At 38.4% G+C, this 17,879-nt stretch overlaps 6 protein-coding genes across 6 annotated transcripts; 5 read left to right on the forward strand and 1 right to left on the reverse strand.

Moving 5' to 3' along the window:
• Positions 1–454: 454 nt before the first annotated feature.
• On the forward strand, positions 455–946 carry GCK72_003016 (uncharacterized protein; the record flags this gene model as incomplete). Its single annotated transcript, XM_053723757.1, has 1 exon — positions 455–946. One exon carries the CDS (start codon positions 455–457, stop codon positions 944–946), a length of 492 nt encoding a protein of 163 aa, XP_053592402.1.
• A 3,720-nt stretch (positions 947–4,666) lies between these two features.
• Positions 4,667–5,314, forward strand: GCK72_003017 (uncharacterized protein; the record flags this gene model as incomplete). Its single annotated transcript, XM_053723758.1, has 1 exon — positions 4,667–5,314. One exon carries the CDS (start codon positions 4,667–4,669, stop codon positions 5,312–5,314), a length of 648 nt encoding a protein of 215 aa, XP_053592403.1.
• Positions 5,315–6,550: 1,236 nt separating this feature from the next.
• GCK72_003018 (uncharacterized protein) lies at positions 6,551–7,045 on the reverse strand (the record flags this gene model as incomplete). Its single annotated transcript, XM_053723759.1, has 1 exon — positions 6,551–7,045. One exon carries the CDS (start codon positions 7,043–7,045, stop codon positions 6,551–6,553), a length of 495 nt encoding a protein of 164 aa, XP_053592404.1.
• Positions 7,046–13,219: 6,174 nt separating this feature from the next.
• On the forward strand, positions 13,220–13,708 carry GCK72_003019 (uncharacterized protein; the record flags this gene model as incomplete). The annotated part of the gene is made up of 1 exon (XM_053723760.1): positions 13,220–13,708. One exon carries the CDS (start codon positions 13,220–13,222, stop codon positions 13,706–13,708), a length of 489 nt encoding a protein of 162 aa, XP_053592405.1.
• A 1,058-nt stretch (positions 13,709–14,766) lies between these two features.
• Positions 14,767–15,701, forward strand: GCK72_003020 (uncharacterized protein; the record flags this gene model as incomplete). Its single annotated transcript, XM_003092442.2, has 2 exons — positions 14,767–14,843; positions 14,894–15,701. The coding sequence occupies 2 exons, from the start codon at positions 14,767–14,769 to the stop codon at positions 15,699–15,701; spliced, it is 885 nt and encodes a 294-aa protein (XP_003092490.2).
• Positions 15,702–16,723: 1,022 nt separating this feature from the next.
• On the forward strand, positions 16,724–17,191 carry GCK72_003021 (uncharacterized protein; the record flags this gene model as incomplete). Its single annotated transcript, XM_053723761.1, has 1 exon — positions 16,724–17,191. One exon carries the CDS (start codon positions 16,724–16,726, stop codon positions 17,189–17,191), a length of 468 nt encoding a protein of 155 aa, XP_053592406.1.
• Positions 17,192–17,879: the final 688 nt, after the last annotated feature.

The following is a 17,879-nucleotide window of genomic DNA, read 5'->3' on the forward strand; positions in this document are numbered from 1 at the left end:
CTCCTCCGTCTTCCTCGATTGGTCCTGTGCAAAGTATTCAAATCATTGAGTATCGGAGAGAAGTGAGTTAACCTCATTAACCTGACTTTGCTAATTATTCTCTATTTTCTGAATTAAGCTCTCTTTTTGCTCCAAGAAAGTCTCTACTCAAATCAATAATGCTCGTTTATACTCTCAAAAAGTTATAGTCAATCTGGACTGCTTAAAACAAAAAATTAGAGTTCACACTGAAAATGAAACAGATACACTTGACATTTTCATTTATCCAGATTCTGGGAGTTCAACTTATCAACAATTCTCTGTTGCATATTGTACCACAGGAATCAAAACATTCTGGAAGAATTATTCGGAAGGATTTATAATTGTTATTCGAAATCTTTTGAAGATGTTTCCATGCAAGATTACAACTACTTTTAATTGTCATCTTAGTGATTTATTTCAACCAACTATTTCAATGTTGTTTGATCTACAACTGGAATTCAAGAAGCTCAGTATTTCCCTCAAAAGATCAATGGAAGAAAACTTGTTGTGGAACCAGATATCCAGTAATTTGTTACTGGTTAAGTATCTTAGCGTCCTATCTACTCCTGATACTGCTTTCATCCCAGTTTTCCCTTCATGGCCACAAAACATTTGGATCATGAATTCCGTTTGGTTCACTCTGGAATCTCTTTTGATGTGCACTTGCACTAGAATTACACTCTGGAATTCTCTGCTGGGAAACAAGGATTTGGATGAGGTACTTAGGAATTGGAAGGCTGGAGGATTCCCGAATCTTGAATATCTATACGTCGGGAGTCACAATATTACGAATAATAGTACGACGATTTTGGGAATGAATCCAATGGAATTGGACGGAATGACTATCCAAACTGATGATGGATCAAAGAAGGCAACTATTTACACTGGTTACGGTAGCGTTGTAATGTCTGTGACTCCATTATAAACATTACATTGTCTATTAAAATGAGAATTCTATAATAAATACTTTTATTAACTCTTTTTTGAAACCAGTACCTTCCGAATCCTACAAAACCTTGAGATTTTTCTCCCTTCCGCCTAGACACAGTTAATCATTTTTTCCCATATGACTTGTTGTGGTCTCGCCACGAAATGCAGGCACTCCCCCAATCCCAGATTCTATTTACACCCTTCTACTCCTCAGTCTCATCTCATTACTCCCTTTCTCCTCATACTCAATTCATCGTTTTTCATTTTCAGGCTGGAGAATTTCCTCTGGCACGAGTGGCGAGATGATACCGAACGGCTGGATTCTCGTCCGTTTTCGGTTACATAGTGTTGAAACGCTTTGGATCTCGTCGTTGGCTTCGTCGCAAACAATGGTTTGAGTCAGCAATTGTTTGGACTTGTGGACTTGTATCTGGCAATCTCATTGGATTCTTGACGGAGGGACTGCGTTTTGTGATTGATTGACGCTAATACTACCATTGCGCACACATTTGATCCGTCGTTTTTCCCATAGGCTTGTTGTGGTCTCGCCACGAAACGCAGGCACTCCTCCAATCCCAGATTCTATTTACACATCTTATTATTCTCTTCTGCTCATACTGATTTCTCCCTTTCTCCTCATACGCATTTCATCGTTATCTATTTTTTAACCAATGTCTTCTCCCTTTCCCCTCCTCCGTCTTCCTGGAGTGGTCCTGTTCGAAGTATTCAAATCGTTGAGTATCGGTGAGAAGTAAGTTATCCTAATTGGCCTAACTCAACTAATTCTTCCCGTATTTCCAGAATCAAACTCTTCGTCTGCTCCAAAAGAATCTCCACTCAAATCAATTATGATCGTTTGTACTCTCAAAAGGTTATAGTCGATCTGCACGACGAAAAAATCGTAGTTCACTTTGAAAATAAGAAAGATAGATTTGAAATCTTCATTTCTCAAGAAACCGAGAAAACTCTCAGATCATATGCTCGACAATATTCTATCGCATGTTATACTGTAAGAGTTACTAAAACCCGAAAAGGAATCAGAACACTCTGGAAGAATTATCAAGATCAGAAAGAAGGATTTCGCACTGTTATTCGACATCTATCGAATATGTTTCAATGCAAGATTCCAACTCACAATCTTTGTCATGACAGTGAATATATCTTTATTTAATAAAAGGTCTAATTGTTCCGAAGTTAGAAGTTTTATTTTATTTTATTCAAATCGAGAGGCTCTATGTTTGACTTAAAGGATCAGAGAAAGAAAACTTGTTGTGGAACAAGATATCCAGTAATTTGGGGCATGTTGAGTATCTTAGCATTTCATCTACTCCAGATACTGGTTTCAGACCCGTTTTCTCTTCATCTTCACAAGAAATTAGTATATTGGGTTGCGATTGGTTTACTCTGTACTATTTTTTGTCGTGCACTTGCAGCAGAATTCAACTCGAGATTCTCGCTTGGAAAACAAGGACTTGGACGAACTACTAAAGAATTGGAAGGCTGGAGGATATCCGAATCTAGAATATCTGTACGTCAAGAGTCAAAATATTACAAATAATGGAACGATGATTTTGGGAATAAATTTGAGGGAAGTAGACGGAATGGATGTCCAAACTGATGATGGATCAAAAAAGGCAACTATTGAACTTGATCAACATTATATTGAAATGTCTGTGACTTCAATTGAATGAACAAAACTTTACATTGTTTAGTTGAGAATTCTATAATAAACATATTCATTCCATTTTCTTTTCTTTGTATTGAAGGCATAACTACCCTTCGAGAATTAAGAAACTCCCAACTTTACTTATCTCGTACCAGTGGACATAAAAAAGTCGGCTCTATTCCAGTTTAGATGTCCTTTAATAACTCAAACGTCCCTTAAAACACTTAGACGTCTCTTGAAACACTTAAACGTCCTTTCAAACTCTAATTTTTTTAAAACGTCCTTTCAAAAGTTTAGACGTCCCAAATAACGTTTAAACGTCCCATAAAATGTTTAGACGTCCCTTGAAATCCCAAAACGTAGTTCTGAAGATTTAGACGTCCCGAAAAACATTTAGACGTCCCTTGAACACTTTTAGTGACTCTTAGTGTTGAAGGGACGTCTAAACAGCTGCAGCAGCTGCCGCCACTGTCTGGAGATAAGGAGACGCATGATGACGACACTTGCCCTTTATGAAGTCCACCGATCAAAGAAGCAGATCTACCGGAACAAAGAAACGCGAAGGACTTAGAAGCTGCGCAAAGAATAATACTTGATAAGTCTGTAGTATAAAAGAACATACGTTCGACCCATATAGGTCGTCTGTCTGTCATTACTGTCATTCTGTCGGAGTCTTACCCGACTCTCCTTGCATTCCCCTCATTCTCTCTGTCCCCATTTCCCCTGTTTTATCACTTACTATATACTTATATTCCATAAACCTATATTACTCTTATACCACTGAACCCCATGCATCACTCACCTCTTTAGATGTCTTTGGGAAAATAACGGATCGATAGACCCCAGTACTACCATTGCGCACACAGTCGATCTTTTATTTTCCCATAGGCTTGTAGTGGTCTCGACACGAAACGCAGGCATACCTCCAACCTTAGATTCTATTTACACATCTCATTATTCCCTTCTCCTCTTACTCATTTCGTGGCCATTCAACCGCTAACCAAGAGGGCAGCTAGTTGCCTTCACAAACCCGATAGTCCTCCCAAAGTGGCACCCGCGTTTTCTATGATGAAAAATGAGCAAACTTTCGGAGCAAAAAAATCCACTTTTTCGGGAGTTTTGCACTTTTTGACTATCATCATTGTTCAGAGCAGACTCGAAACTATCAGTGCGCAAGTTTATAGAAAATTCTGAACTGGTACGGAAAGTCAATTCCCTTGTCCGACCTTCCTCAGTCTCATTACTCCCTTTCTCCTCATACTCATTTCATCGTCGTTCTATCTCTCTCACAATGTCTTCCCCATTCCCCCTCGTCCGTCTGCCTCGATTAGTCCTGTGTGAGGTATTCATATCATCGGAGAGAAGTGAGTATATCTATCAAAGCTCACCAAATTAATTATTTCCGTATTCTCAGAATCAAGCTCTCCCTCTGCTCCAAGAAACTCACCCCAACATGAAAGCATCACATTTTTCCCTCTCTCGTGAAAATAGAATCTAAGATTGGAGGAGTGAGTGCGTTTTGTGGCGATACCTGAGATGTCTATGGGAGAAAGAACGAATCGATCGCGCACACAGTCGATCCGTCGTTTTTTCCCATAGGCTTGTTGTGGTCTCGCCACGAAACACAGGCACTCCTCCATTCTCAGATTCTATTTACACATCTTATTACTCCCTCCTTTCTCCTCATACTCATTTCATTATTGTCTATGATGTCTGCCCGAATGTCTTCCCCATTTCCCCTCCTACGTCTTCCTCGAGTGGTCCTGTGTGAAATATTCAAATCATTGAATATCGGAGAAAAGTGAGTTAACATTATTAACCTGACTTCGCTAATTATTCTCTATTTTCAGAATCAAACTCTCCATCTGCTCCAGGAAAATCTCTACTTTAATTAATGATGATCGTTTGTACTCTCAAAAAGTTATAGTCGATCTGAACATTTATTACAAAAAAATCAGAGTTTACTCTGAAAATGAGATAGATACATTTGGAATCTTCATTTCACTAGATCTCGAGAAAAGTCACAATTCAAGTACTCAACAATTTTCTATGGCATGTTGTTCCACAGGAATCGAAACATTCTGGGCAAATCATCAAGAAGGATATCTATCGATTATTCGACATCTATTGAAGATGTTTCAATGCAAGATTTCAACTTATAGTGGCTATTCTGATAGTGATTTATTTCAACCAACAATTTCAATGTTGCTTGATCTGCAAGTGGAATTCGAGGAGCTATGTATTCACTTTAAAGGATCAAAGGATGAAAACTTGTTGTGGAACCAGATCTCCAGGAACTTGGGACTTGTTGAGGATCTTAGAATCTTGTCTAGTTTTGATACTGATTTTAAACTAGTTTTCACTTCATGGCCACAAAACATCACGATCTGGGATTGCTATTGGTTCACTCTGGAATCTCTTATGGCGTGCACTTCTTCTACAATTACACTTTACTTTTCTCATCTGGAAAACAAGGACATGGATAAGATACTCAGAGAATGGAGAGCTGGAGAGTTACCGAATCTAAAGCGTCTGATCATTGCCAGCTGGAGATTCGAAGAGAATGGAGAACATATTTTGGGAATGAATCTATTGGAGATAGACGGGATGGTTATCCAAGCTGATGACGGTTCAAAAACGGCAACTATTAAACTTGGTCAACATTATATTGAAATGTCTGTGACTCTATTTCAATAATCAAAATAAATGTACGTTCTCTCCTTTTCTAAAGATCAAATATATCTATAGAATTTAATCGAATCGAATCTATATTAATATTCATTATTTCTCTTCCCCTGCTTCTCACATTCCTGCTCCGCCCCTCTCATTAAAAAGGAGAGGACCGGAGCGCCTTATCATCTTTTTCCCATTTCTAATGTCTTTATGATGTTTCACTCTTTTTGTTACTTTTATTATATATCTTTATTTAATAAAATGTCTAATTGTTCCCAAGTTTGAAGTTCTGCTTCCACTCTCACCAACACATCATCAACATCGGAAGACTCAATCTCTGAGAGTTCTTCGTAAAAATCATGTCTTCATATCTCTCGTGTAAATAAAATGTGGGATTGGAGGAGTGCCTGCGTTTCGTGGCAAGACCACAACAAACCAAAAACGACGGACCGATCGACCCTACACAGACAATCCTTTTTTTCCCATAGACATTCTACGACTAATTGTGGTCTCGCCACGAAATGCAGGCACTCTTCCAATCCCAGGTTCTATTGACACCAGACTTGCTAGAATTCGGGCCGGGCCTTAATTTTGCTCGGCCCGGATTCAAAAATGAGTACCCATTTTTTACCAAATATTTTTTTAATTTTTCGAAAAAAATTAAGTAAAAGTGCTCAAATTATCATCCATATTCACATTTTGATTCAATATTAAATTTTTATTCGAAACCTATACTTGAGCCAGTCTTCTCCGACTCTTCCTCTTTGTGTTGAGACGCCTAGAGAAGATAGGTAAGAGAAAAGGAGGGAGACAGATATTGTCTGGGTTCTACCCTTTCACAAGAGCTACTCTGATAGATATGATACTTTCACTTAAGGGTGATCAGAGCTTTAGGCGAAGTGTCTAACTGATTGCCGTAAGAATCTTGAAGCTACTTTGCATTCCTCTTAATGGTAACTCTATGTCAGTGAATGAATTCTAGAATAGATACATCGCAGTGTTTGCTTATGATTTTTAAATAGAATTAACTAAATTAAATAAAATTGGTTATTATAGAATGCTCTGATGTGAATGTGTTGGTGGGAGTGATAGAAGAACCTCAAACTTGGGAACAGTTAGATCTTTCATTACACAAAGATAAATAATAAGAATAAAAAAACGGTGTGAAAAATCATAAAAACATTAGAAATGGGAAGAAAGAAGATAAGACGCTCCTGTTTTCTTTTTTTCGATTTAGACGATCTTTACATGAAGTTAAATTCATTCAAAAAGAGTCACAGACATTTCAATACGATGGGGGCCAAGTTCAATAGTTGCCATTTTTATACCATCATCAGTTTGGAGAACCATTCCGTCTAATTCGCTCAAATTCATTCCCAAAATTTGTTCTCCATTGTCTTCGAAGCTAAGACTATCAATCGCCAGACGCTTCAGATTTGGTAACCCTCCAGTCTTCCAATTCTTGAGTATCTCATCCATATCCTTGTTTTCCAGATGAGAATCGTAAAGTGTAATTATAAAAGAAGCACACGCCAAGAGAGATTCCAGAGTGAACCAAGCGGAACGCATGATCATAATTTCTTGTGGCCATGAAGTGAAAACTAGTGTAAAATCAATATCAAAACTAGACGAGATGTTGAGACACTCAACAAATCCCACGTACCTGGATATCTGGTTCCACAACAAGTTTCGATATTTTACTCCATCAAGGCGAATACAGAGCGTCTTGAATTCCAATTGTAGATCAAACAACATTGAAATTGTTGGTTGAAATAAATCACTGGCAAAACAACTATCACTTGTTGAAATTTTGCATTGAAACATCTTCAATAGATGCCGAATAACAGATAGAAATTCTTCTTGATGATTTTCATAGAATGTTCTGATCCTTAATCGCATAGACATAACTCTCACATTAAAAAATTTGATAGAAAATTGTTCAGTATTTGAACTGTGACTTTTCCAGAAATCTATATGAATAGAAACTTGAAATGTATCTCTGTTGTTTTCAGAGCGAACTCTGATTTTTCGGTTTAACATATCCAGATCGACTATAACGTTTTGTGAGTACATACGAGCATTATTGATTCGATTGGATATTTTCTTGGAGCAGAAGGAGAGTTTGATTCTGGAAATAGAGAATAATTTGACAGATTAATGAGGTTAACTCACTTTTCACCAATACTCAATGATTTGAATACCTCACACAAGACCACTCCAGGAAGACGAAGGAGGGGAAATGAGGAAGACATTGGAGCAGAGATAGAAGACGATGGGGGGACAAGAAATAGGGAGAAACAACTGAGGTGATATGAGGTGAGAACGTCTTTTATAATATATTGATTTGGTGAGGATGTGAATCTTGGACGCACCGCAATTTAAAGCCGCAACGCAACCGCTACGCAATGGACCGTGGGCAAGTCTGGAGGATCGATAGTGAGGGTACAACTGTCCCAGTCACTTATTTTCCCATAAAACAAGACTTAGGAGTATTCAGATGTGTAATAAAAAAAATAATAATAATCTGAGAATGGAGGAGTGCCTGCGTTTCGTGGCGAGGCCACAACAAGTCGTATGGGAAGAATAACGAATCGATCGACCTTAGTCGTACCATTGCGCACACAGTCCATCTGTTATTATTCCCATAGGCTCGCTGTGGTCTCGCCACGAAATGCAGGCATACCTCCTACCCCATATTCTATTTACACATCTCATTACTCCCTTTCTCCTCATACACACACACTTCCTCTCTATCCAGTTTTCCTATGTCACCATTTCCCCTCCTCCGACTCCCTGGAGTCGTCTTATGCGAAGTATTCAAATCATTGAGTATCGGAGAGAAGTGAGTATATCTATCAAAGGTCACCAAATTAATTATTTCCCTATTTTCAGAATCAAACTCTCCCTCTGCTCCAATAAAACCTCGATTCAAATCAATATTGCTTGTTTGTACTCTCAAAAGGTTATAGTCGATCTGGGCTGCTTAAGCCACAAAATCAAAGTTCATTCTGAAAATGACAAAGAAACATTTGAAATCTTAATTTATCCTGATCACTGGAATAGGCACAATACGAATACTCAGCCATTTTCTATCGCATGTTCTACTGTAAGAGTTATATCTACCGGAATAGGAATCGAAACATTCTGGAAGAACTATCAAGAAGGATTTCTATCTGTTATTCGGCATCTATTGAAGATGTTTCAATGCAAGTTTTCAGCTAGTGTTAGTTGTTATCATAATGATTCATCTCATCTAACGATTTCAACGTTGTTTGGTCTACAACTCAAATTCAAAATGCTCAGTATCCTAATTAACCAAAATGAGTTGTTTAATCAGATATCCAGTAATTTTGGACTGATTGAGGATCTTAAAATCATATCCGTTACTAACCCTGGTTTCAGACCAGTTTTCAATTCATGGCCGCAGAAGATTAACATCAGAAATTCCGATTGGTTTACTCTGGAATCTCTTTTAGCGTGTACTTGCACTACAATTAGACTCGAGGAGTCTCGTTTAGGAAGCAAGGATTTGGATGAGGTACTTAGGAATTGGAAGACTGACTGGAGGAAATCCGAATCTCGAGCGTCTGAAGATCCAGAGGCGAAATATTACAAGTTTTGGAGCGACGATTTTGGGAATGAATTTGAGGGAATTAAAGAGAAAGGTTATCCAAACTGATGATGGATCAAAAAAGGCAACTATTAAACTCGGTCAACATTATATTGAAATGTTTGTGACTCCAATTGAATGAACAAAACTTTACATTATTAAGTTAAGAATTCTATAATAAACATTTTCAATTCATTTTGTTTTCTTTGTATTGACGGCATAACTACCTTTCGTGCATTATAAAACTCCCAATATTTTACTTATCTGGTACCAGTGGACTTTTCGAGTCTCGACTTCCGACTTCCGTATGTCTAATTAAGCTGATTTTTCAGGTGTCCACTGGTACTTCGTCAAGTTTTATACTTACCACGGACCGGATGGCTAGTCGTTACTCTCCCCGAGCCGGGCTATAATGACTTTTTCGGCCTTTTTCGCATCTTTCAGCATTCCCGCACCGTGGTATAATACATTCACAGTAATTAGGTGAGGATAGACTCGCCCTCTCCCTCTGGGCATGCCTTGGAGGGTTGAGTAGAGGGAATGGGTTGGGGGAAAAGGAAAATAAGAAAAATAATGCCTGTGTTTCATGGCGAGACCATAAATGTTGTCGCGATCTACGATCAGCGACTTCAACTACCGTATCAAGCTGCTGCAGCCCTGTCTGGAGATAAGGAGACGTATGATGACGACACTTGCCCTTTTATGAAGTCCGCCGATCAATGAAGCAGATCTACCGGAACAAAGGAATGCGCAGAAGGACTTAGAAGTAAAGAAGAATACTTGATAAGTCCGTAGTATAAAAGAACATTCGTTCGACCCAGGCCGTCTGTCTGTCATTACTGTCATTCACTCCCCAGTGACCTCTTTAGATGTCTATCTCGGCTACTTTCCGCTACAGTTGCGCAGCACTAACGCAGCAGTTATTCGTAGAGTTTACTCCTGTTGGGTCAGAGGCGCACAAGTGTTGCATGAATGCTGCACAGTCGTTGCATCAGTGCTGCCGGCGTGCTGCATGCGGCTCATTACTTCTCGTTTCTAATCATCATAGTTAATTTGTGAACAGAATAACAGAAATAACTATTAATATTTATTTTAAGAATATAAAATTTAAAAAATAAAAACAAAAACAAAAACAAAAAACTTAGAAACGTCATTGAAATTCCATGGTGACCGACAGTCGGTGAAGTTTCCAAGTTCCTAATATCTGTAGACGTCTGATGCCCCAAGCTCATCGACTCTAGAACTGAAAAAGAATGTTTCAATGAAATTCGGTTGGAAACAACTCACATTTTTATATCATCTCTTACTGAAAACGCTTCAAAAGTCCAAATTTTTAATCGAATAGGCAAATTATGTAGATCAGCTGCTCTCTCTGAATCGTTTTTGCCATCCAGACACATTCTTTTTCTGAAAAATAATATTTTCAAAAAATAGAGTTAACAATAAGTCGGAAAAATGATAAACCTTGTCAAATAGACAATAAAAATCATTGGAAAAAAATGAAAAATGCAAACAAAGTCCAATTTGCATTGGAGCGAATATACAGTTGCTGCGCGACTGTTGTGAGATTGTTGCACAACTGGTGCATGCCCCAAAAACAAAGAACCATCAGTCGCAGTGACGTGAAAGCTGTGTAACTATCGCATATGTTCTGATCTTTCCTAATTGCTGTGGAACTGTTGCTATGTATCTTGTCGCGTAACTGTTGCAAAAACTGTGAATTCTGCGTAACTGTTGCGGGAAGTAGCCGAGCAGTTCTAGGAGGGTTAGGTGGAGGGAATGTGTTCGGGGATAAGGAAAAGAAGGAAAAGAATATCTGTGTTTCCTGACGAGACCTTAGATGTCTATGGGAAAATAACAGATCGATAGACCCCGGTACTACCATTGCGCACACAGCCGCTACGTTATTTTTCCCACAGGCTAGTTGTGGTCTCGCCACGAAACGCCGACACTTCAATCCCAGATTCTATTTACACATCTCATTACTCCCTTTCTCCTCATACGCATTTCACCATCTTCTATCTCTGCCCAAATGCCTCCCTTACCTCTCCTCCGTCTTCCTCGATTGGTCCTGCGTGAAGTATTCAGATCATTGAATATCGAAGAGAAGTGAGTTCACCTATCTAACCTAATCTGACTAGTTCTTCCACTATTTCCAGAATCAAACTTTCCCTCTGCTCCCAGAAGATTTCCACTCAAATCTATAATGATCGTTTATACTCTGAAAAGGTTATAGTCAGTCTGGACATGATCAACCAAGGAATCAGAGTTCACTCTGAAAATGACAAAGATGCATTCAAAGTCTTCATTGATCTAGATATCTGGAAAAGATACTATCCAAATTCTGGAAGAAATCGTCAAGAAGGATTTTTTTTTGTTATTCGACATCTATTGCAAATGTTTCAATGCAAGATTTCAACTGATATTTCTCTTAATAATAGTGATTTGTTTGAACCAATTATTTCTGAGTTGCTTGACCAACAAGTGGAGTTCAAGGCGCTTAATATCGTACTTGATGGATCAAAAGATCAAAACTTGTTATGGAATCAGATATCCAGTAATTTTGGACTGGTTGAGAGTCTTAAAATCATATCCGATACTACTAATCCTGGTTTCAGACCAGTTTTTACTTCATGGCCGCAGAATATTAGTATCAGGAGCTCCTATTGGTTTACTCTGAAATCTCTTTTGGCGTGCACTTGCCAAAGAATTATACTCGGGATGTCTCATCTGGGAAACAAGGATCTGGATGTGATACTCAAGAATTGGAAGGCTGGAGGATTTCCGAATCTAGAATACCTGTACGTCAACAGTAAAAGTATTATAAACAATGGAACGACGATTTTGGGAATGAATTTGACTGAGTTAAACGGAATGATTATCCAAACTGATGATGGATCAAAGAAGGCAACTATTGAACTTACCCCCTTCTGGATCGAAATGGATGTGATTCCATTTGAATCAACATAACATGATGTACGTTCTCCCTTTTCCAAAAATCAAAAAAACAATATCTAAAGAATTTAATCAAATCGAATCTATATTAATATTCATTATATCTCTTTCCCTGCTTCTCACATTCCTGCTCCGCCTTTTTCATTAGAAAGATTCTAATGTCTCTATGATTTTTCACACCTTTTGTTTTTTTTATTCATCTTTATTTAATAAATGGTCTAATTGTTCCCAAGATTGATGTTCTTCTTCCACTCACACCAGCACATCGACAACAGGGAACTCGGTCATTGAGAGTTCTTTATAATAATTCTATAACAGATATTTTTTGCTTCAGGATTCTCACAGGTATCTCTTAGACACTTCGTCGAAGCCTCTGAGCACTCTAACGTGAAAGCATCACATTTTCCACAGTAACTCTTTTGTTGGGTCGGCCGCTGCCAGTCTTTCCCTTCAAACAAGTAGAATGCTTGTCCAACACGTTGTCTTACCTTCCATATGGTAAAATCGCTCTTTTCAAACTGCTAACAATCTCACTAACTGGTGGTTCGGTACAACATGTCTTCATATCTACTTCTCTTATTTTCTATCCCGTTGAATTTAGCCCCTCTCACTTGTAAATGGAACCTTGGGTTCTGCGTTTTGTGGCATGACCACATCGCATTCGTATGGGAAGAATAACGGATCGATCGACCCCAGTCGTACCACCATTGCACACACAGTCAACCCTTTTTCCCATAGACATTCTAAGAGTTGTTGTGGTCTCGCCACGAAACGCAGACACTCCTCCAACCCCACATTCTATTTACACATCTCATTATTCTCGTTCTCTTCACCTCATTTCATTGTCTTCTATCTCTGCCTCAATGTCTTACCCCTTTCCTCTCCTCCGTCTTCCTCGATTGATCCTGTGCGAGATGATCAAATTAATGAGTATCGGAGAGAGAAGTTAAAATTATCAACCTAATCTGACTAATTCATCCCGTATTTTCAGAATCAAGCTCTCCCTCTGCTCCAAGAAAATCTCCATTCAAATCAATAATGCTCGTTTGTACTCTCAAAACGTTATTGTCGATCTTGACTGTTTAAGCCACAAAATCAGTGTTCACTTCGAAAATGACAAAGAAACATTTGACATTTTCGTTTATCTAGATACCTGGAAAGGCCACAATTTGGATACTCAGCAATTTTCTATCACATGTTGTACTGTCGCAGTTACCTCTATCCAAAAAGGCATCCAAATATTCTGGAAAAATCGTCAAGAAGGATTTCTATCTGTTGTTCAACATCTATCACAGATGTTTCAATGCAAGATTTCCACTAGTTTTAGTTGTCATTTTAGTGATTTATTACAACCAACAATCTCAATGTTGTTTGATCTACAACTGGAATTCAAGATGCTCTGTATTTGTCTTGATGGATCAAAAGATGAAAACTTGTTTAACCAGATATCCAGTAATTTGGGATCAGTTGAGTATCTTAGCATCTCATCTAGTTTCAATACTGGCTTCGAACCAGTTTTCACTTCATGGCCACAAAAAATTATGATCATGGGTTCCGCTTGGTTCACTCTTGAATATCTCTTGGCGTGCACTTCCACTACAATTACACTCGGGTGGTCACATTTGGGAAACAAGGATTTGGATAAGATACTCAAGAATTGGAAGGCTGGAGGATTTCCGAATCTCGAGCGTCTGAAGATCCAGAGTCGATATATCAGAAGTTTTGGAGTGACAATTTTGGGAATGAATTGGATGGAATTGAACGGAATGGTAATTCAAACAGATGATGGATCAAGAAAGGCAACTATAAAACTAGACTTCGATACTATTGAAATGTCTGTGACTTCATTTTAATAAACAAAACTTTACATTGTTCAATTAAAAATTCCATAATAAATTCAATTAAGTTAACTCTCTTTTAAAATCAGTATCATGCACTGCAAACAGAGCTGTACGGAAGTAAAACGGAAGGGAAATTTGTTTTGACTTTTTTTAAAATTAGTTGTATTGTATTGTATTTGTATTGTATTTTATTCTTATAAAAATTATCAATATATGGGGCGAGAGGCTGAGAATGAGTCCCTCACGAGACCATTCAAAGGGTGGGTTAAAGTGAGAGATGTGGGGCAACAAAAAAAGAATGACCGGTATGAGGGGAATAAAAAGAAGGCATTATGAATTGAGAATCATGGTAATGCGGGGAAATGTGGTTTGGGAGTACAGAATAAGAATAAGCTCTAATAGCGTGTGATACTAGACGAAATTAGGGTATTGAACTCGGAAGGGGAGAGAAAATATGAGCTTTGGGAGGTAATGGCATTCCAGATGGGAATGGTGTGGGAAAAAAAGTCAGTTGTATTGAAAATGTAATTACCCTTGAAGCATTGAAAAAAGTCTCCACTTCCGACTTCCATGTGTCAAATTCAGCTGCTTTTCAGGTCCACTGGTACCTCGTCAAGTTCTATATCTGTGATCTACCACGGGCCAGAAAGCTAGTCGTTAATGTACCCCGGGATGAGCTAGAACGGTTTTTTCGGCCCTTTACGCGTCTGTTGGCATTCTTTCCCCGTGGTACATTCACAGTAATTAAGTGAGGATAGACTTGCCCTCTCCTTCTGGGCAGGCCTTGGAGGGTTGAGTAGAGGGAATGGGTTGGGGGAAAAAGAAAGAAGAAAAATAATGTCTGTGTTTTATGGGGAGACCCCAGTGACTTCTTTAGATGTCTATGGGAAAATAACGGATCGAGACCCTAGTACTACCATTGCGCACACAGCCGCTACGTTATTTTTCCCACAGGCTTGTTGTGGTCTCGCCACAAAACGCAGGCACTCCTCCAACCTCAGATTCTATTTACACATTTCATTATTCTCGTTCTCCTCCAACTCATTTCATTGTCTTCTATCTGTCCCCCAATGCCTCCCTTACCTCTCCTCCGTCTTCCTCGATTGGTCCTGTGCGAAGTACTCAGATCATTGAGTATCGAAGAGAAGTGAGTTTACCTATCTAACCTAATCTGACTAGTTCTTCCACTATTTCCAGAATCAAACTTTCCCTCTGCTCCCAGAAGATTTCCACTCAAATCTATAATGATCGTTTATACTCTGAAAAGGTTATAGTCAGTCTGGACATGATCAACCAAGGAATCAGAGTTCACTCTGAAAATGACAAAGATGCATTCAAAGTCTTCATTGATCTAGATATCTGGAAAAGATACTATCCAAATTCTGGAAGAAATCGTCAAGAAGGATTTCTATCTGTTATTCAACATCTATTGAAGATGTTTCAATGCAAGATTTCAACTGATCTTTATTTCAATAACAGTGATTCGTTTGAACCAATTATTTCTGAGTTGCTTGACCAACAAGTGGAGTTCAAGGCGCTTAATATCGTACTTGATGGATCAAAAGATCAAAACTTGTTATGGAATCAGATATCCAGTAATTTTGGACTGGTTGAGAGTCTTAAAATCATATCCGATACTACTAATCCTGGTTTCAGACCAGTTTTTACTTCATGGCCGCAGAATATTAGTATCAGGAGCTCCTATTGGTTTACTCTGAAATCTCTTTTGGCGTGCACTTGCCAAAGAATTATACTCGGGATGTCTCATCTGGGAAACAAGGATCTGGATGTGATACTCAAGAATTGGAAGGCTGGAGGATTTCCGAATCTAGAATATCTGTACGTCAACAGTAAAAGTATTATAAACAATGGAACGACGATTTTGGGAATGAATTTGACTGAGTTAAACGGAATGATTATCCAAACTGATGATGGATCAAAGAAGGCAACTATTGAACTTCTCTTCCACTGGGCGATCGAAATTTATGTGACTCCACTTGAATAAAAAAAACGTATGCACTTTTGCCTCTTTTCAAAAATCAAAAAACAATATCTAAAGAATTTAATCGAATCGAATCTATATTAATATTCATTATATCTCTTTCCCTGCTTCTCACATTCTTGCTCCGCCTTTCTCATTAAAAAAGAGGAGATCCATATCATTTTTCTTCCCAATTCTAATGTCTGCATGATTTTTCCTACCTTTTGTTACTTTTTAAAAATTATTTATCTTTATTTAATAAACGGTCTAGTTGTTCCCAAGATTGATGTTCTTCTTCCACTCACACCAAAACATCAACATCAGGGAACGCGGTCACTGAGAGTTATTTATTAGAATTCTATTATAAACACTTTTTGTTTCAGGATTTTCACAGCTATCGCTTAGACAGGCTCTGAGCACCCCAACATGAAAGCATTACTTTTTCCTTTTTTCCCTCTCTCGTGAAAATAGAATCTGAGATTGAAGGAGTATCCGCATTTCGTGGCGAGATCTCAGATGTCTATGGGAGAAAGAACGAATCGATCGCGCACACAGTCGACCCGTCGTTTTTTCCCATAGGCTTGTTATGGTCTTGCCACGAAACGCAGGTACTCCTCCAATCTCAGATTCTATTTACACACTCCTCATTATTCCCTTTCTCCTCATAATGTCTTCCCTATTTCCACTCCTCCGTCTTCCTCGATTGGTTCAGTGTGAGATATTCAAATCGTTGAATATAGAAGAAAAGTGAGTGAACCTTATTAACCTGACTTGGCTAATTATTCGCAATTTCCAGAATCATGCTCTCCCTCTGTTCCAAGAGAATCTCAATTCAAATCAATAATTATCGTTTGTACTCTCTGAAAACAACCAGGACTCATTTAAAGTCGGTATTCATCCAGATTACAGGATAAGTCACAGTTCAATTATTCAACAAATTTCTATTGCAAGTTCAATGCAAGATTTCAACTAGTTTTGATTGTCATGGTAGTGATATATTTCAACCAACAATTTCGACGTTGTTTGATCTACAACTGGAATTCAAGATGCTCAATATTTGCCTCAAAGGATCAATGGAAGAAAACTTGTTGTGGAACCAGATATCCAGTGATTTGCGACGGGTGGAGTATCTTACCATCTCATCTGTTCCTAATCCTGGTTTCACACCAGTTATCACTTCATGGCCACAGCAAATTAGTATCATGAATTCCGCTTGGTTCACTCTTGAATCTCTTTTGACGTGCACTTGCAATATAATTACAATCGGGAGGTCCGACCTGGAAAACAAGGATTTGGATGATATACTCAATAATTGGAAGACTGGAGGATTCCCGAATCTAGAATATCTGTACATCAAAGGTAAAAATATTACAAACAATGGAACGACGATTTTGGGAAGGAATTTGAGGGAGTTAGATGGAATGATTATCCAAACTAATGATGGATCGAAGAAGGCAACTATTAAGCTTGGCTTCCCCTGGGCGATCGAAATTTATGTGACTCCATTTGAATAAAAAAGCTTAATGCACTTTTCATTCCTATCAAAAATCAAAAAACAATATCTAATTAATTTAATCGAATCGAATCTATATTAATATTCATTAGGCCTTTTTCCCTGCTTCTCACATTCTTGCTCCGTCTTTCTCAATAAAAAGAGGGGAGCCTTATCATTTTTCATTCCAATTCTAATTTCTTCATGATTTTTCCTACCTTTTGTAACTTTTTTAAAATCATTTTTCTTTATTTAATAAAAATGTCTAATTTTTTCCAAGTTTAAAGATCTTCTTCGACTCACACCAACACATCGACAACAGGGAACTCGGTCATTAAGATTTCTTTATAAGAATTCTATTAAAAACACTTTTTGTTTCAGGATTTTCACAGCTATCGCTTAGACACTTTGTCTAAGACTCTGAGCACCCCAACATGAAAGCATCACATTTTTCCCTCTCTCGTGAAAATAGAATCTGAGATTGGAGGAGTGACTGCGTTTCGTGGCGAGACCTCAGATGTCTATGTGAGAAAGAACGAATCGAGCGCGCACACAGTCGACCCGTCGTTTTTTTCCCATAGGCTTGTTGTGATCTCGCCGCGAAACGCAGGCACTCCTCCAATCTCAGATTCTCTTTACACACTCCTCAGCCTTCCTACTCCCTTTCTCCGCATACTCATTTCATTATCGTCTATGTCTGCCCGAATGTC

This window comes from Caenorhabditis remanei, chromosome I, assembly GCF_010183535.1.
Source record: "Caenorhabditis remanei strain PX506 chromosome I, whole genome shotgun sequence".
Taxonomy (NCBI): Eukaryota; Metazoa; Nematoda; class Chromadorea; order Rhabditida; family Rhabditidae; genus Caenorhabditis; species Caenorhabditis remanei.